Genomic DNA, 18,481 nt, shown 5'->3' with positions numbered 1-18,481 from the left:
TGACTATCCCACTGCTGGGCAAAGGTCTCTTTTCAAAAGAGGAGGCCTTGAGTCCATGAACCAGAAGTTATTATACATACGCTATGTAGAGTCACACAGTCACAAACAGATAAACAATGATTCATTACTGACCAGTTGATTTGACCTCGAGTTTCCTCAATGACTGCAATATCTTATCAAATGAGTATAATCTACACTGTCGAGTATTACTCGCGTTATAATGATAGCCATGTGTCTTCCGCGTGTGTTGGCCACTTAGGAAAATTGCTCATTTATTAGTGCTATGATTTATGAACGTATCTTCTTTAAAACGTTTAGCTTGTAACTAGTTATTATAGAGGTCTTCTTGTCTGTTTAAGATTATCAAAATCAAATCATTTATTAATTTAGGCCAAATGCTGACACTTATGATAGTCAATGATATAGAGAGTGAATTTACCACCAGTTCGGAAGGTAGGGCCAATGAGAAGAGCTGGCTATCATCTTATTGACATCATATTCAGGTTTTTCTATAAACCGTATGGTGTTTGGCGATCAGGCTTGCGTCGCTCATATTCGATACGGCAATTTAATGATATTTAGACCTGCTTAGAAAGAATTATGAGGCAACGACGAAGGCTGTATCACTCTGACCGCCCGATTGGTAGAACAGTCAATTGGGAGTTCTTTGCCCTCAGGCCTCTGCCTTGAGTCTACGTTTAATTTTGCTTTATAAAACATCTTATGTTGTTAATGTTTGACGACATCTATAACTGAAACCAATTCTTCCGATTTCTGAAGTTTAGTAGCCGTTTGACTGTTGTTTAGTCTACGTTCCTAACGTTAATAGTGAACAAACAATAAACAATATGTGATGTGTTTGTTACAGCACGGATTGTTCACATGTATCCACAAGTACTACACCATTGAAGAATGGAAGAAATTCACAACCGAACATCCTGAGTGCTTAGAACAAATGGGTAAGTACCCAAAATCTTTTAAATGGATGCTTTTTTTGTCTAAACTGGGGTGCACCTGTAAAAATATAACCACTAAGAAACATAATCGCTGTTTCCGTCAATTTGTATCACCATGTACCACGAAAATTTGTGTTTTCAGGCTCGGATCTCGGTCGGGGCATGATGTTTTAGACTTATATTTATTTAAGAAATTGTAACTCAACGTTTGGTAGATAGCAAATAGTGTGAACGACTGGCAAAACTGGGTTACTTTTGAAAACAGGGGTTACTTTAAAATGGAAAGAAATGGGCATGTTTAAGGTCAACACTATTTAAAATGATACAATTTTATTCTTAGCGATATATAAATTTTATTCATAGCGATATTTAATACCAACCATCGGAAAACTGAAGTCGTCGCTTAAAAAATTACCCCAAATTTTCCTAAATAACCCCATTTAACGGCACTTCAAAAAGTAGAGCCAATATGAACTGGGAAGAAACTCTAGGTAATCCTTAAATAAAGCAAAAGTTTAAAAGGTACAACTTTAAAAGGTTACAATTTTCCTTTTTTTCTCAGCGGCCAGTTCAGGCACTGCAGAGGCCGACTTCGAGCGTCTGAACGAGATCCTGACCACGGTGAAGGACTTGAAGTTCATCTGCCTGGACGTGGCTAACGGCTACTCGCAGCACTTCGTCGAGTATGTCCGGAGAGTTCGAGCAGCTTTCCCTACACATACTATTATTGTAAGTACTCGTACTTACTTAATAATGAATTACGTATAAAATGCAATAAAATAAAGACTGCTCCTTTGGTTTATACGGTAGAGTAAATTACTGAGTCACGAAAAGACTATATCACGAAGTTTCGGGTTCGATTCCCGTATCGGACAGTGCTGTCGGTCTTTTCTAATTGATTAACATCATAAAGATTGTTTCGAAATAAACTACATTGCTGTAATATAAATAGTACCTAAATATTCTATAAAAAAAGTTGCTGAATAATAAAAGAAATTAAATGTAACATTTCTAAATAAACTATTCCAGTTAATAAAAAATAATATTATGTGAGGTGTTGTTTAGGAATGTAAGTGATCAAGACGAGAGTTGCGGTTATACTGACATTTATTCATACAATAACACGGTTATATACGTAACATGTCTATATAAGCTATAGGTACGTCACACGCCCATCATAAACAGAAAAAAAAAGTGATAAGTACAATTTCACTTTTTTTTTGCAATACACAAAATAAAATGACAATAAAAAGATATAAAAAAAAATGGATAAAATGACAATAAAATAAAAAGTTTAGCAAAGATAAATTTATGTTTAAGAGTACTAGCGTAACAATAAAATAAAAAATCTTGTACAAAGTCATGGGCTAAAATCATCAGGAATATACAATTTAGTTCGATTTTTATGCACGATATCTAATTTGCCATTTTTTAATATCTGTACATTTGGAGACATATCCTTAACAACAACATAAGGTCCAGAATAAAGACTGTCTAACTTGTTTACATTCTCATTCTTTATTAGAATTAAATCATTATGTTTATACACAATAGGGTTGACATATTTGTCATAAATGTTTTTCCTAGCGAATTTACCATTAAGTAGATTTTGTCGAGCCTCTTTTTGTGACAATTGTAAGCGATATTTTAATTCAGATGGATAGTTATCGTGATTGTATATGGGGTCTACTATATTACTTTTAAAGTTACTCGGAAGGTTACAAATTTTGCCAAAAACTAATTCATACGGGGTGAATTTTGTTTCGGAATGCACTGTTGTGTTAAATGCAAAACTCCAATAAGGCAACCATACGCTCCAAGCTTCAGGATGGTTATCTGTTTGGATGCGTAAATACGAACCTAAGTTTTTATGCGAGTTTTCCAATGCGCCAATGCTTTGGTGGTGATAAGCTGTGGAACTTAAGTGAGTAATTTTTAAGAGTTTACATACCTCGCTGAAAACTGACGACATGAACTCCGTGCCCCTGTCTGTAGCAATTACCTGTGGTATACCGTAGCGAAGGATGAAGCTATTCACCAATGCATTTGCTACTTCTGCTGCTGATTTAGACTGTAAAGGATGAGTTACCACATACTTACTCAATTCACACTGCAATGTTAAGATGTAACAGTGATTATAGCAGTCTTTGTCTAGAGGTCCAACTAAATCTAAATAAACTTTTTCAAATGCAGATGTTGCTGTGGACGTAATATGCATAGGTTCTTTTATATTAAGAGCATGTTTTTGCTTTTGACATTTATGACATTTCCTAACAAATTCTCTAACTTCGCGATCTAATCCGGGCCAATAAAAATATTTTTTGATATTATTTAACATCCTTCTCATGCCCGCGTGGCCACTTGTGGGCAAGAGATGGAAGTCATTAAGAATCACCTTCCTATCATCTTTATCGTCGATTCTTTGTACGTCATTTAAAATAAACAATCGAACGCCATTCAAAAGCTTTATTTCACTTAGTAATTTTTCAACAAATATATTATTATCTTTATTCTTTATAAAACAAACTTCACTAACGTTTATTTCCTTACAAAACTCATTCAGCTCCCTCACGAATGCGGCTCGCGTCATTTGTGATTGGAAGTCTGGATTTATATAAATAGTCGATCTATCTTCTACAAAACAAAACGCGTTTCTTTCTTTATTTATCTTATTGTTTTTTCTCAAATATTCTAAGTCAATTTTGTCAATAAATCTTAATTCGACAGCTTCTTTCGGTTTAATATGTGTCCCCAAAACGTCTGGTTGATCAGGCCGTCGGTCTAAAGGAATCATATCATCCGAAAGATTCTGTAATTTCCTCGTTTGAGCTCTCGTCATGACACTAACTAAAGGTTCACTCATCTCTTTTAATTCGTCAGATGTAAAAGATATGCGAGACAATGCATCTGCAGCTGCGTTGTCTGCGCCTTTTACATATTCTACCGTATAATCATATTCTTCTAATGTGAGTCGAAATTTCATAAGCCGACTGGATGGGTCACGCATGTTAAAAAGATAAACTAATGGTCTATGATCGGTTAAAATTTTGAACTTACGTCCGTATAAATAAGGACGAAAGTATTTGACTGCCCATACTACTGCTAATAATTCTTTTTCTATTGTCGGATATCGTTTTTCAGCGTTGTTTAAAGTTCTGCTGGCGTATGCTATGGGTTTTTTATTACTATTAGATAAAACAGCACCTATTGCATTGCCAGACGCGTCCGTCTGTACAATGAACTCGTTAGTTTCCGAAAAGTCTGGATATTGTAGTACTGGTGGAGAAATAATACACTGTTTTAGAGTTTCAAAAGAATTTTGACAACGCACATCCCAAACAAAGGGTACGTTCTTTTTACATAGTTCGTACAAAGGAAATGCTTTCTCCGCAAAGCCTGGTATGAATTTACGATAATAGTTAACAAACGCTGTAAATCGTCTTACTTCATCAAGTGACCTTGGGCATGGGTAATTTTTTACTACTAATATCTTATCCGGATCGGGTAAAACACCGTCACCTGACACAATATGGCCGAGATATAATAACTGTTTTTTTAGGAACTCACATTTTACGGGATTAAGCTTTAAATTTACTTGTCGAATTCTTTCAAACACAAGTTGCAAATTTTTCACAGTTTCATTTAAATTTCGTCCAAATGCTACAAGGTCATCCTGGTAAACTAAACATTTTTCGTAATTTAAGCCAGCCATAGCCATCGTCATCATACGCGAAAAGGCTGCTGGACTAGTTTTTAACCCCATGGGCATCCTAGTCATTTGATATTGTCCCGCATGAAACGCAGTATATTTTCTGCTATTTTCCGATAAATTTACGTTGTAAAATCCTTGATACAGATCTAAGTGGCTAAAATAAATACAACCCGAAAGGGAGTCTAGAATTTCAGTGATATTAGGGAGTGGGAACTTATCATCTTCTACGCAGTTATTCAATTTCCGATAATCTATCACTAGTCTCCATTTTTTTAATCCATTTGCATTAACCTTTTTTGGAACTAGTAATACTGGGCTACTCCATTCGCTTCTACACTTTTCAATAACACCGTCCTTTAACATCTTATTAAGTTGACTTTGAATTTCGTTTTTCTGAGAATGAGGCATTCTATAGGGCTTACTAAACACAGGACACGAGTTTTGTTTCAATATTATATCGTGTTCATAAATATTAGTCGTTGTTAATTTATCACCGTCCAAATAAAATATATCAGAATATTTCGCGCATAAGTTTTCTATACAAGTTTGTTCTTCCAAATTTAAATTATTTAACTGCAATTGGGAAAATAGTCTTTTTACACGGTCTGCATTTATATTAGTTTCCTGAAAAATACATATGTTATAATCACTAGCGTTATGAATAACGGGATTTAATTTATATTCATTTAAGCTAAACGTATTCTCGGTTGTATTTAATATTTTTATTGGTATTCTACCGCATACAGGTTTGACTATAGTGCTAGCTAAATAAATTCCGTCATCAATTTGAGATGCACAAACTACTCCTTCACCTTGTAAGTTAGTCTCAATGTAGTGTATTGATTCACATCTAGGTGGTATATCTAACCAACTTTTAGAACGTAATAATATGGGAATGTTGATGTGCACATTTTCTACCGAAAGTGTTAAAATGTTGTTATTAAAATCTAAAACTGATTTATATTTCGTCAAAAAGTCGCTTCCAATTATTCCATTCGCCATAATCGGTAAGAAGTCAAACAAATAAAATTTATGACGCAGGCGATGACCACCCACAAATAAAAACAAGTAACACTATCCTACACTTTTTACTTTGCCGCCAATGCCATTTATGTATGAGCTTTGTTTAACAAATGGAATATGGTGTTCTATGACATGTTTATGTTTAAGCGCTGATATTGAAGCGCCGGTGTCAAGCAACCAAGTGTAATCGGAATTGTTTGAAGTGAGCTGAATAAAATAAGAACTACTACATGATAAAATTTGTTCGTTAGTCTCGAAAAAACATATTATTATGTTTTAAATCAGTTTCAGGCGATTTTGATGCCAGTGTCGGTTCTGGTTCAGTAGTCATATTGATGTGCTGCTTTCTTTGATAATTAGAATTATAATAAGACCTACCTCTATTATTTCGTCTGGGTGTAAACGCTTGCTGCTGACCCCGTCGTACGTAGCTCCCGCGGTATTGGTTGCCACCACCTCGGTGCGTGCTGGTATCTCTATGCCATGTCGATGCTCGCTGGTTAAATCTTCCGCGACCATGAGCGAAGTTCTGACCCCTACTTCTGAAAAATCTATGATTAAGCTCTCTGGACGTTGACATACCCAAAATATCTCCTGACACTCCAGCTGTCTCCAACTCCTCGTCTTGGGCCGCTTGAATCGCGTCTTTAAGACTACTGAAATTACGAGAAGCGATTATTGTGCTCAAACGTCGATTCCTCAGGCCGTCGGCAAATTTCTTTATAGCAAATTGTTCATTTATCGGCTTTAACAAGTTATAATTACTTGATTTACCATCGGCCTGCGAAATCGTTAAGTTCACAAATAACTCAGAGATTTGTTTACCGAAATCTTTTACTGTTAATTCATTTTGCCTCATACGAATTAGTTTTGTTTGCAAAGCACTTGAAGATTTTTTTGGCAATAAAATGTTTTTCATGTCAGAAACTAACTCAGATACTTTAGAATAATTAGAACTCAACTGTAATTTTGCTGATCGCGATAATCTGCTCTTCAATATAAATTCAATGAGCTTACTATGTTCAGCGGTCTCAAGGGTAGAGGCATAATATTCTATATTCTCAATTAATTTTTGTATATTTTCCTCCTCATCTGTCATCTGTGGTAATAAACTCAAGGCTACTTTAATGTTGAAGGTCGACATGGTGATTTCTGCCGGTACACCAGTTTTACACAAGGACAAAACTTCACTATATAAAGTTTGAAATGAATCTATATACTTGTCAATTAAAGGCGTATCACTAGTCTTTATAATACCTTGCTTAATATCACTGCTAATCTGATTTACACAGGATTGATACCTAGAAAAAATATCATTCGCCTCGCTTAACTTTTTTATCAAAATATTCCCTTTTCTACGAGCTTCACCAATTTTAATCAAGTATACTCTAACTTCTTTTATTTCTTTACATAAGGTTTCTAAAATTTCAGTCATAACTTACCACTATAGAAGTCAATATTGTAAATAGTTGGTCACATTATATACTTTATAAGCCTTAAAGTCCACTATATAGTTCGATACACACAGTACGCCGCAAACGATAGTAATTCAGAGTAACCGAAAACAGAATACATTAACTTACATTTTTTAAACGAATCGCGCCTAATTATATTTTTTTTTTCACTGCACAGTCACTGTTAAACTTTCATTTTACCGCCACTTTAACACTTTACTTGCTATAATAATAATACGAACGCCGACTCCGTGATGCCGAAAAGTTACTTGTAGCGCTATATTTCGATATCGTCGTCCTTCTGGTCTCGCGAACGCTCACGCCGAAAAATTGATCTACGTAGATTGTGCCGAGATATTTCTTGTCTTATCCATCGACCGTGACACTTCTTATACATTCTTAATACGACAAAAATCAGCCCGATGCCTATCGCCAAGGCTATAAGCGACAGTATTATTGTCGTCGTACTGAAGTAATACCGAAATTCATCCACTGTGGCCGTATTCGATCCTGCTGCGTTTTGTGCAATTATTACCTCCTCTCGAGATTGGGATTTGCCCATCTTGACTGTGCCAAAATACGTGCTAATAAGTCCAACAACGTTATAATAATATGCATCTTGGTTTGGTACGCGAATACTCTAAAAAATTTGCTCCATATATGGTACGTATGGCGCCAGACGAACGCAAGCCGGTGTCAAATGCGCGACGGGGATCGGATGGCCGACTCTTTCGGCAGGGTCGCCATGTGAGGTGTTGTTTAGGAATGTAAGTGATCAAGACGAGAGTTGCGGTTATACTGACATTTATTCATACAATAACACGGTTATATACGTAACATGTTTATATAAGCTATAGGTACGTCACAATTATATATTAAATTCCAGGCCGGCAATGTGGTGACTGGAGAGATGGTAGAGGAATTAATTTTATCTGGAGCTGATATCATTAAGGTATGTGTTTACGAGTATCAGTTTAATCATTTTTCGTTAACCCAGTCAACTATCCAATTATAGAGTAGTACTAAACAATTGACCAATATGTTTCAGGTTGGTATTGGCCCAGGGTCAGTATGCACGACCAGGATCAAGACTGGTGTGGGCTACCCTCAGCTGTCAGCAGTTATCGAGTGCGCTGATGCCGCTCATGGACTTAAAGGACATATCATATCGGTGAGGACCCATTGCTTTACATAACATTACAATACTATTTTAGGTAAAGAAATTGACTGGCGTCTGAGATTGTTAAGGCCTGTCAGTATTTAGAGTATATATTTCAATGTTATTAGTGAGAAGAAGATCTGTTTAAGTATATAGGAAATTTGTATGCAATTCTTAGGCGTAAAAGTACATGAAAGCTTTTATAAATTTCGTTCTTTTTATCGTAGTATATGTTTTTTATACATTCGTCTAATACCTTCTTTAGACTGTCAAACTAAATAATAATTTTAGGTGTATTACTATCCCTATAAGGTTTTAGAAAATTTAAACGAAAATTAAATAAATATCATAATTATTCTTTGCAGGACGGTGGCTGCACATGTCCCGGCGACGTAGCTAAGGCATTCGGTGCCGGCGCCGACTTCGTGATGGCGGGTGGCATGTTCGCGGGCCACGACCAGTGTGGGGGGGACGTGGTCACGCACCCTGATGGCAGGAAGGTCAAGCTGTTCTACGGCATGTCCTCGTCCACTGCCATGTTGAAGCATTCGGGCGGAGTTGCTGAGTACAGGTCTTCGGAAGGTGAGAAATAATTTGACAATGGATTATTTTTCTTTAGAGCATTGGTTGCATATTCTCCAAATTACTTGCCCATTATTTTTTTTCCATTGAGATAAACTCACTACAGACTAAAGCTGTCCTGTTAATAAGCAATTTTTCTTTCTTAGATGTTTAGGAAGACTACCCATCAATTTTGTATTTAAATTTCTTGAAATCAACTTGTATAAACACAATAAATAAGACCTTCTAACAAAAATTGGTTCTTCTTCTTCTAGAAAATTGCCCTAAGGCATAACAATCCTAAAGATTAGACAGACCTAGGTCTTCTCAAACATGCCATTGTTCTACCTTACCAAGATCTTTAACACAAATCTTTTCCTCGCAGGTAAGACAGTGGAGGTGGAGTACCGCGGCGACGTGGGCGTGACGGTGAAGGACATCCTGGGCGGGCTGCGCTCGGCCTGCACGTACGTGGGCGCCGCGCGCCTGCGCGAGCTGCCGCGCCGCGCCACCTTCGTGCGCTGCACAAGACAGGTCAATGACACCTTCTCTTAAGACAACAACCTACCTTCTACCACATTCTACACGGTTATGACACTCGGTTTGTACACTCTGAAGATTTGCGAGCTTATCACGTATCTCAGTTGACGACTATTTGAAAGCCACTATGATATACATTATCTTTTCCCCTAGACTATACCAATTAATACGGTACTACAAATCAGCAATGTATAGTGACCATCAATTTGACGTACACTAGTTGTTAACTGAGATACGTGATAAGCCCGCTGTAAATAAGATAGACTTTTGTCTGCGGATAAAATGCCTGAAATACAAATAATATGAACAAAACGTGGTACTGTTAATAACATCTCTTGTGCGTTGTTTAATACAGTGGTAAGAATATGAAGGACAAAAAGTATGTCAGCGATTGTCCCGGGATTGCATTGGCCCTAATGGTTTCGTAAAGTTACTGGTTGATAATTGTCAAAGTTATAGTTAGTGAACCGCCAGTTCGGAAAGTAAAGCCAATGTTTGAGAGGTGTTTCAATATTCTGTCGTTAGATGAGTTTGCGAACCGAGTTTTGTAAGAACTGTGTATTTTATTTTGTAAGGTTAGGAGCAAAGAACATTGACACAAGACTATAAGGAAGTCTACACGGTTCTGTCTCTTTTTTTTTGCGAATATTTACGTATTGACCATTGTAGATAATATAAGATATAGTTCAATAATAGTTACTTTATCCTATGATTTAATTAATGCCATTTGACAGCATCAAATTTGAAATGTCACATTCACAATTTAAAATTTTCTGCGATACAATACTAGTGACATTTTAAATTAATCAACCCTTTTATAATAACACGCAAATGTAGCAACGCTTTTCTAAAAAACTTTAGGTTTATTTCTGGTCAATGTTCTTTGATCCTATTTATATTTGTAAATGGAGCCTAAAACTTGAAAGGCTTGTTCTATTGTTAGTTAGAATCAAATCTAGACGTCAACGTTTACTTGTTAACTCTTATGCTAGCCTAGTACCGACACTGTATGAATGTCAGCACAAATGTCCTGTGTTTGTTTGTATGTAAAACTGTTTTATTCAAGAATTTCGTTAACAGCCATTACTAAACAAATTTTAGAAAATAGGATAGTTGCCTACCAGTCAAATCAGCTACTCTTTATAAAATGTCAAAAACACATTTTAGTATAGAAATACGACGTAGTGACAATGAGTGTCTAATAAAATGTTTGTAATAATTAGAATTTCAACATTATTTACGAAAAAATTTACATAATCTGAGCATTCTAGATGAACCTCTTACGAGTATGACTTTAATAATTTTTCGTTAGCCAGGCAACTACCCAATTATATCTAAGTTTTCGTAAAAAAAATATGTATAACTGTCTTTAACTTTAATAAAAAATTAATATAAGGATAAATTTTAATTAATTTCCCAATTCTTTTTCTTCAATGAAATGAAATGTCTTGAATAAAACAGGTTTGTACTCTGTTGATATTAAATGTAATTTATAAAAAATCACGCCGTGCAAATAAGCTTATGATAAAATAACAGTTTTAATAACTTACAATAGTTATAACGTATGTTATTAGTTTTTTTTATTTAATCGTCTCAATCAGCAGGACTGATTAACATAGAATAAATGTATGGAATAAGAAATGGACGCACAATAGTGCTAATAGCCAAGTTATAGTCTTTTTCAACTGTTGTCATATAAGTATAAATCAGAAAGAAAAAAATAAGTTGTGTATTGCTGAAGAGGTCTCATATTTATAATTTAGAATGCAGTCAATCTTTGCATATTTCAGTAAAACGTTTTTTTGAGTAAATAAATGCTTGGTTTCTCGTGTGTTTATGATTAGTTAGAGCCATTTTATTATCGTTTTATGGGTCAAAAATGTGTCTTCAACCTAAATAACAAACGAGAAATTCATGATATTCTTTAAACCTTCTTAAAAATCAAGGGGTTAAAAAGTACGTACATATATGGGAACAGTTGAATAAACTTAAATATAATACAAATACGATAGCTTTTATAATTCAATGGTTAAAGTTTTGCTTTCATTAAGGCCTAATATCGCCTTTCGTAAGTAACGTTGCCTAAGTATATGGTAGTGGTGTGAATAAGTCCGCAAAGTTACAAAAAAAATTTTTTCAAAGCAATTTGTAAATTGTGTCCTCATTAATAAATAATAATTTCATTCAAAAAAAGTTTGATTCTACGCATTTAAGACACTAAGGCTAGCATATAATTACAACAATAACGACGTCTCTTTACGTTATGAAGTGACAAACAGTTATAACTGCTAAATGTTATTATTCACATCACTAAACCATATATAACTTAAAATAAAATAGCTTAATAAAACTCAATTCGCTGGTGCTAATTCTTAAATAAGTCACGATCAAAATGAACAGCTTACGAATAGAAATAATAGTTGAATTATAGATAACTTAATAACTTTAGCTATATTCAATAACGTTGTGAAATAACTGCTATATGCTTTTTTAGCTTTTAGCACTTCCTAGATAGTTGTTCTCACTTCACTATATTTAAGACTAGTATTACTCCTGGATAAGTATTAGATAGCGTAACTAGTAGAATACTGACAGATACTTTCGAACTATCACTTTCGATTTCAAATTTAAATATCTTTTATTTTGTAAATTTTATTCCCGTTGTCGTGAGAAAAAACGGCAAAAAACTCACGACTTGCTCTTATTTAAATTTAAATGTATATTTCTTACAATATTATATTGGTAAATAATTTACTGAGCGCTGTTTAAAAGATAGAAAAAAAACACAGAAAATAATCAACAATACAACTAAAAAAAGTATAAAATAAAGTTCAAAGGCTATTTACAGTTTGACGCAGTAAATTATCGTACTTTAAAATATATTTATATATATAACTTTAATCTTGTAGTTAGGTTATTCGGTACTTATCCATGAGTCGTCTGGTCTACAGGGTTTTCAAAGGGTGATTGAATAAAGCTAAATATTTATAATTAATAATTAATTAAATAATAATATGTGAATTTAAAGTTTGTTTTATTATATACAAATATGTGTCAGTTTTGGTGGAATTTCACTTAGTTATTTGTCTCGTATTTGTACATTTTATAGTTCTGTCTTGGAAGTAATTAATTATCTCAGGTTGATACACACACGGTCATTTAATTTTAAAGTCAGCAATGCTTGGACTGTAATAAGACAACTAAAAAATATCTACTGGATGTATCCATAAGAATTAAATCAAAATCAAAATCAAAATCAAAATCAAAATCAAAATCAAAATCAAAATCAAAATCAAAATCAAAATCAAAATCAAAATCAAAATCAAAATCAAAATCAAAATCAAATCATTTATTCATTTAGGTCAAATATTGACACTTATGATAGTCGTTACAATTACTGAATCTACCACTAGCTCGGAAAGGGGGTAGAGCCTTATGAGAAGAGCTAGCGAGAAACTCACGGCCACTCTTTTCAATCGCCAAAAAGTTTTACAATGTGGTTGATACAATAATTGATCATGCGAGGAGCTGCCAACAATCAGCGATATAGACTAAACGTCAATTAAGTTAAATGAACATAGCTAGGTTATTTATTAGTCTCTGATCATACCGTATGTTGGGAGCACCAATTAAACAAGCAATACGCAAATAAAAGTAACTAAATGAAATTTCACAATTTATATGTATCTTTTACAAGTTAAATCAAAATTTTATTTATAGAATCTCTTCTTATTGTTCAACTAGGCGTATGACAGTGCAGGGCCAAGTCAACATATTTTTAAAACAAACTACTTTTTTTATAATTATCAAGTAATGAAGCACAAACTTTATATCGATAAGTTTTTGAGTGTATTTAATTTAAATGTTTTTGTTATAAATTATTTAAAAAGACGATGAAATGTTGTTTGAAATGTTCTACAATATAGATATTGTACATAGTTTGCAGTTTTATTTTTCCCTGTATATGAAGTGTAATGTAATTGTTATTTTATATTCTAAAAATATTTCTACATCAACATTTTCGCCTCGAACTACAAAAGTAGGAGTGTAAGTGGATGACCTTTATCATCTTCAGTTCAAAATCGAGGTCTGGCAAAATGCTATTTAGTTCTTTCTAATTTCTGTAAGGATTTCTTAGTCCGGAGTTTGGTAGCACGGTAACTCTGGTTTGGATTAATAACAAATGTCTGGTCCGCTATAAAACGGCACTCACGATTTATCCATTGCATACGCCTGCCTACCTACCTTTAAGTAACAACAAGCTTTAAAATAATATCATGAAAATATAAATAAAACAAATTAATAATCATCAAATGACTTTACTAAATTCGGGTTGCATTGATTCGTCGTACATATAGCATTACCATTAGACATGCACTGACAAACATTACAATCTACCTTGTACTTGTGTCCTTTGGGACAGTCATTGTGCTTCTGAATAAACGGAATTATTTCCACAACCACCGGCTTGGCTTGGACGAGCTTTTTCGGACATATTTTTGACGTACAACCAACAGTTTTACCATCAGTCAGACATCTACATTTATTGCAATCTTGGTTATAAATGTGTAAAGGTTCACAATACCCATGTAACATGTCTAAAGTCTGGCTATCTCCAAAGGGAACAGCTTTATTTCCCAACTTGCACTCATCATTGAACGTACAAAGTTCTTGTGTAACTCCCTTCTCTTTGACACAATGACAGATCAGACAGTTCTTTTCATATTTCGTACCGACAACGCATGTTTCGTTGCTGCTTTTGGTTGTCTTGGCTGCGTCACAATTCTTTAATGTGCATCCAAAATATTTGACGCCATCTAACATGAAACAATGGCATATGTTGCAATCTCTGGTATATTTTGTCTTAGGAACACAGTCATTGTCATCTACAGGAGCATCTACAGCCTCATAATCTATCTTTGGTAAAGACAACTTAGTGTTGTCTTCTAAGCATTTTTTCACAGTGCAGTAAATCACATCTTTTTTATCACAATGGCAAGTATTGCAGTCTTTTTTGAAGAGTTCTCCAGGCTGTCTACCGGAACAGAGACTGTTAGGTTTAATAGCTCGTATTTTAGCTGTGCCTTCATCTACAGACGTGCAGTTGTCACATAGGAGTCTGTTGTTAGGAAGACAGATGCAAGTCTTGCAGCCAATTTTATACTTTTTAGCTCGTTCGCATTCAGCATAGACCTCGTCAAGGACATCGTTTCTTTTTTGGTCTTTAGGAGTGGATACATCGTCCTCACATTTTCTTTGAGTGCAATATTCTGGTGTAAGTTTCTCTGCAGAAGGACAGTAACAAATGTTGCAGCCCACTTGGTACAATTTAGTCGGTTTACAAGACTGGTTGTCTGGTGCTTCGTATTTGGTTGCTTCGACCGAGTGGAGAACTTGGAAAGTGTCGCGACAGACCGGGTTTGGCCATTTGCCGTCTTCGTTGCAGACGCAGAGAAGTTCGTCCTTCCTGTAGTAGACCCCAGCTTCGCAAGCTGTGCTCAATGATCTCCAGTAGCCATGGCCTTCCATACCGACTTCCATTTCCCTGATGGCATCTGCAAGTTTGTATTAAGTTATAAGTTAATACAATATCAAAGCTCTCATTTAGGTACAACTGATAAAACTGTAAATTATTGTGCTTTTATTGGAAAACACTGCTTTATCAACAGCTCAAACGGGTGTTATCATAAGTCTCGAAGTAAAATTTATCATGACAGCTGGTAGACAGAGAAAATACTATAAAATCAGCCATCCAGCGACCATGTTCAGAGCGTCCTACCCAAAACATCAAGCCACCTCTAGCAACGAGAAAGGTTTACCATTAAAATGTCCGAACATATCGACGTCATCACAGACGCGAGCGGTGCACGCGAACTGCAGCTTTTCATCACACTTGCACCAGTTACAGTCGTTCAGCGCCAGGCTGTTGCGACCGCAATGTTCACGCCATACTTTTTCAGCAACCCCTGGAAATAAACGTGTTATTATTAAGTATATAATATCTCGAGTTCGAGAGGTAACTGTACTGCTAAAGTAGATAATATTTAATGTCAATAATAGTATTAATCAGAGAGAGACCCAAGGCCACGTGGACAAAAGTGTTGCGGCGAGATATAAAGGCATGTGAGGTTGAGGAAGACGACGTCAAGGATAGGGCGAAGTGGAAGAAGAGTGTAAGGAAGGCTGACCCCACTACCATATGGGACAAATAGCCAGGAAGAGAGAGAGAGAGAGAGAGAATAGTATTAACTGGCTTTCCGCCCATGGCTTTGCCCACCTGGAATTTCTCCCTCCTCAGGCAGCCGCAGTTAAACTGCTTAAGCAATTAGGTATGAAACTAATAGCAAAATCGTGAAGATAGTTTAAGAGTCGAAAGTCAGACATTACCTTAAAAAAATCTGTCTTTTTACTTACGTGCATGAGATCTCAGTGAATATACTACATACACTTTAAAAAACAACAAATATAATATAAGAATCATCATAAACCCAAAGACGACCGGCTGTGCATTTATAAAATGGAACTCGTTAAAATAATCTCAATTTTTAATTAAGTCTGTACTTTATGACTGAAACTGACGTCTGTTTTATCGAAGTTTAGAATTAACTTTATTAATGCGCTTTTTGCAAGGTCAACACAAGTATACTTTAAAAAATCGAAAGGTATTTTGAGGAAAATAAAAAAAACTGTTTGATGTAAAACAAGAATATGCTGCAAAACTTTCATCTGTCTCCATAAACTAATCTCTTTATAAAAACTACACTTCTGTTAACGATTTTTTGAAAACCCTACGATTATTTTTTGTGTGACCATAATGTTTCCCTTATTGAGTTAACCTGACTTTATTGTACGAAAAATTGAGTTGCCGGTAATAACTCGTTTTTGAAATTCCTACACTTTAAATCATTATCATGTTTGCCTTAAGTTTGTAATAAAATTTTAAACAAAAAGAAAGTTTATGTTTCAACTTTATTTATCAACAATTCTGTGAAGTACAAAGTTTCTTCCCGTTCTTCAAACAGAAGCAGACATTGCAGCCATTCGTAGAGGTTGTACCAGGCTCACACTCCTTCTCCTTACTTAGCGTCACCATGGACTTTCTCAGTGCCATTTGAAATACTTTATTCAACACCGTTGGTACATTAATCTTTATTTTATGATCTTCAAACTTAACATCTGCAGGCTCTGTGTTAGATTTTGAACTATTTCTTATTGTTTCTCCTTCGTCGCTTGAAGCTTCATTTTTGTTGTCAGTTTCTGCGCGATCTCCGAAATCAACAGGTATTTCGTTAGATTCACTTTTTGACTCATCACCGCTTTCCTCACTGTCTGATTCATCATCTGAAGCTCCTTTTGTTCTCAATGAAGAGGCATTAGCAACTACAACTGGTGCGTTGGTCGTTACTGTTGCTTTCTCCTCACTTACCCCTTCTTCTTGTTCAGATTCAGATTCACTCGCTTCTTCTATAACAGGCGCAGCCTCTTTATATGCTTGTTTCACCTCATCGTTATCATCTACAGCTTCAATTGGAGCTTGCGTCGTACTCGATACTGTTGGTTCATCTTCACCATCAGGTTTGAGTTCCATAGCCTCTTTAAGAAACGTCTCACCACAAATTTGTAACACATACGATCCTAATTGAAGATTTTTAGGACTAGGGTTTCCAGTGTTACATACAAGTTTGTTTTTGTTAACGCAGTAGCAGAATTGACAGGCGCCCATTGAGTACCAGGTGTTGGTTTCACAATTGCCGTAGACGCTTTTCTTTTCGACAGTGGTGTCTGTGTCGTCGCCCGCTCTACGAGTTTGTTCGTCGCATGTATTTTTAGTACATCGGCTTGGTATAAACTCGCCGTCGGGTCCGCACCAACAAACATTACATTCTATCACGGCGTAGGAGTTGGGGTCACATTTGTGCTTCTCGACGGTGTTCGGAGGTAGTGCTTGGAAGGTTTCATAGCAGTTCTTGTGAGGCCATTTGCCCTCTTTCGTACAGATACAAGTGACAAGGTCTAGTACGTAAAGCTGGTTTGGCAGGCATATTGGTGAGACTTCGTCTATTTCTGCTTCACCTAGAAAAAAAAGCCTTAGTGAACATCATTTTACAATTTAATAAAAAATTGCGTCATTTTTACCTTAAAAACCTGTTACAAAAATCGATTTTTTTAGATTTATAGTGATGGACAAAGATAAACGATGCTCACTTCTAGTTTTATTGCAATTCAGAGGAACGCATTCAAAAATGTTTTTGGACGTGCACAGACATTTGATACATTCGTTTTTCACGTAGTCACCGATGCGACAAGACTTCACAAGATGCTGGACTTCATCCGGTACATTCTGAAGATCTGTAAAAAGACCTTTTAATAAACTCGACCGTAAACAACTCCTATCTCGTATCTCAGTAGCGTATTAGGTACAGAGGATACTCCGTACTAAATAGCTACATAATTATACGCCAGTGGCGAGTGATTTTACAGGTATATAAAATGTAGCCTTCCAATTATTGAAATTACACTCAAAGTCTGAAGAATACATTTCGATACCTATTGTAAAGTAAATTAACCTATATTCACGTAAGTTTTGTAAATAATAGCATGAAATATTGTAGAAGAGACTTATAAGCTATTTTCTTACCTCGATCAGAAATTACGCTTTGAATAGACAAACACAGTAGAAACAATAATCCAACCATTTTGCCCCGGTTCGTCTATTGTAAAAGAATCATTAAGAAATATGGAGAGCAAATTAATTAAAGCATTTCCGAATTTAATGGTAATTTTTATGATGATTGTGAACCAATTATATCGTTGCTTCGTTGATATGGCTTGTAAAAGTTGCACTAATTAAATTAAGTAGGCTAATATAAAGCGTACAATACTCAAGGGCCGGAACAGTATGTTTTCTTACTTAAAAACATGCTCTCAAGAGATTTGGATGATGTTTATACCACCGGTTGCCTGCCTAACTTCAACCATCCTTGGGAATGTAACCTTACCAATATTTGAAATGGTAATGCTGGTTCCAAATATTAACTTAAACAAAAACCTATTAGGTAATGCTGCATTCACGCAC

The 18,481-nt window shown here is 35.3% G+C and overlaps 3 protein-coding genes across 3 annotated transcripts in view; 1 reads left to right on the top strand and 2 right to left on the bottom strand.

The window, feature by feature from the left end:
* The window catches only part of LOC142982948 (GMP reductase 1-like), a 29,944-nt gene extending 16,601 nt beyond the window's left edge, over window positions 1-13,343 (top strand). The window contains exons 3-8 of the mRNA XM_076129704.1: window positions 869-959; window positions 1,519-1,685; window positions 8,032-8,097; window positions 8,194-8,316; window positions 8,670-8,886; window positions 9,251-13,343. Of these exons, the coding sequence (XP_075985819.1) occupies window positions 869-959; window positions 1,519-1,685; window positions 8,032-8,097; window positions 8,194-8,316; window positions 8,670-8,886; window positions 9,251-9,420 (834 nt within the window). The 3' untranslated portion in view covers window positions 9,421-13,343. The remainder of the gene's footprint in view (window positions 1-868; window positions 960-1,518; window positions 1,686-8,031; window positions 8,098-8,193; window positions 8,317-8,669; window positions 8,887-9,250) is intronic.
* A 346-nt stretch (window positions 13,344-13,689) lies between these two features.
* Window positions 13,690-16,114, bottom strand: LOC142982947 (uncharacterized). The gene is made up of 3 exons (XM_076129702.1): window positions 15,820-16,114; window positions 15,225-15,371; window positions 13,690-14,960 (listed from the first exon to the last, which is right to left on the bottom strand). Exons 1-3 carry the CDS (start codon window positions 15,887-15,889, stop codon window positions 13,705-13,707), a joined length of 1,473 nt encoding a protein of 490 aa, XP_075985817.1. The 5' UTR covers window positions 15,890-16,114; the 3' UTR covers window positions 13,690-13,704.
* A 242-nt stretch (window positions 16,115-16,356) lies between these two features.
* LOC142982853 (uncharacterized) lies at window positions 16,357-18,192 on the bottom strand. Its single transcript, XM_076129552.1, has 3 exons — window positions 18,044-18,192; window positions 17,611-17,754; window positions 16,357-17,478 (listed from the first exon to the last, which is right to left on the bottom strand). Exons 1-3 carry the CDS (start codon window positions 18,099-18,101, stop codon window positions 16,382-16,384), a joined length of 1,299 nt encoding a protein of 432 aa, XP_075985667.1. The 5' UTR covers window positions 18,102-18,192; the 3' UTR covers window positions 16,357-16,381.
* Window positions 18,193-18,481: the final 289 nt, after the last annotated feature.

This window comes from Anticarsia gemmatalis, chromosome 22 (assembly GCF_050436995.1).
Source record: "Anticarsia gemmatalis isolate Benzon Research Colony breed Stoneville strain chromosome 22, ilAntGemm2 primary, whole genome shotgun sequence".
Taxonomy (NCBI): Eukaryota; Metazoa; Arthropoda; class Insecta; order Lepidoptera; family Erebidae; genus Anticarsia; species Anticarsia gemmatalis.
Note: the sequence above shows the minus strand (reverse complement) of the source record. Positions and strands in the feature narration are given on the sequence as shown.

Coding starts and splice junctions, on each gene's coding strand:
- LOC142982947 (XM_076129702.1), bottom strand. CDS start 15,889: ATGATGATTCTTATATTATATTTGTTGTTTTTTAAAGTGTATGTAGTA. Junction 15,372..15,819: donor TTCACTGAGATCTCATGCAC/GTAAGTAAAAAG, acceptor GTTTATTTCCAG/GGGTTGCTGAAAAAGTATGG. Junction 14,961..15,224: donor TATGTTCGGACATTTTAATG/GTAAACCTTTCT, acceptor ACAAACTTGCAG/ATGCCATCAGGGAAATGGAA.
- LOC142982853 (XM_076129552.1), bottom strand. CDS start 18,101: ATGGTTGGATTATTGTTTCTACTGTGTTTGTCTATTCAAAGCGTAATT. Junction 17,755..18,043: donor AAGCGTAATTTCTGATCGAG/GTAAGAAAATAG, acceptor GTCTTTTTACAG/ATCTTCAGAATGTACCGGAT. Junction 17,479..17,610: donor GAATTGCAATAAAACTAGAA/GTGAGCATCGTT, acceptor TTTTTTTTCTAG/GTGAAGCAGAAATAGACGAA.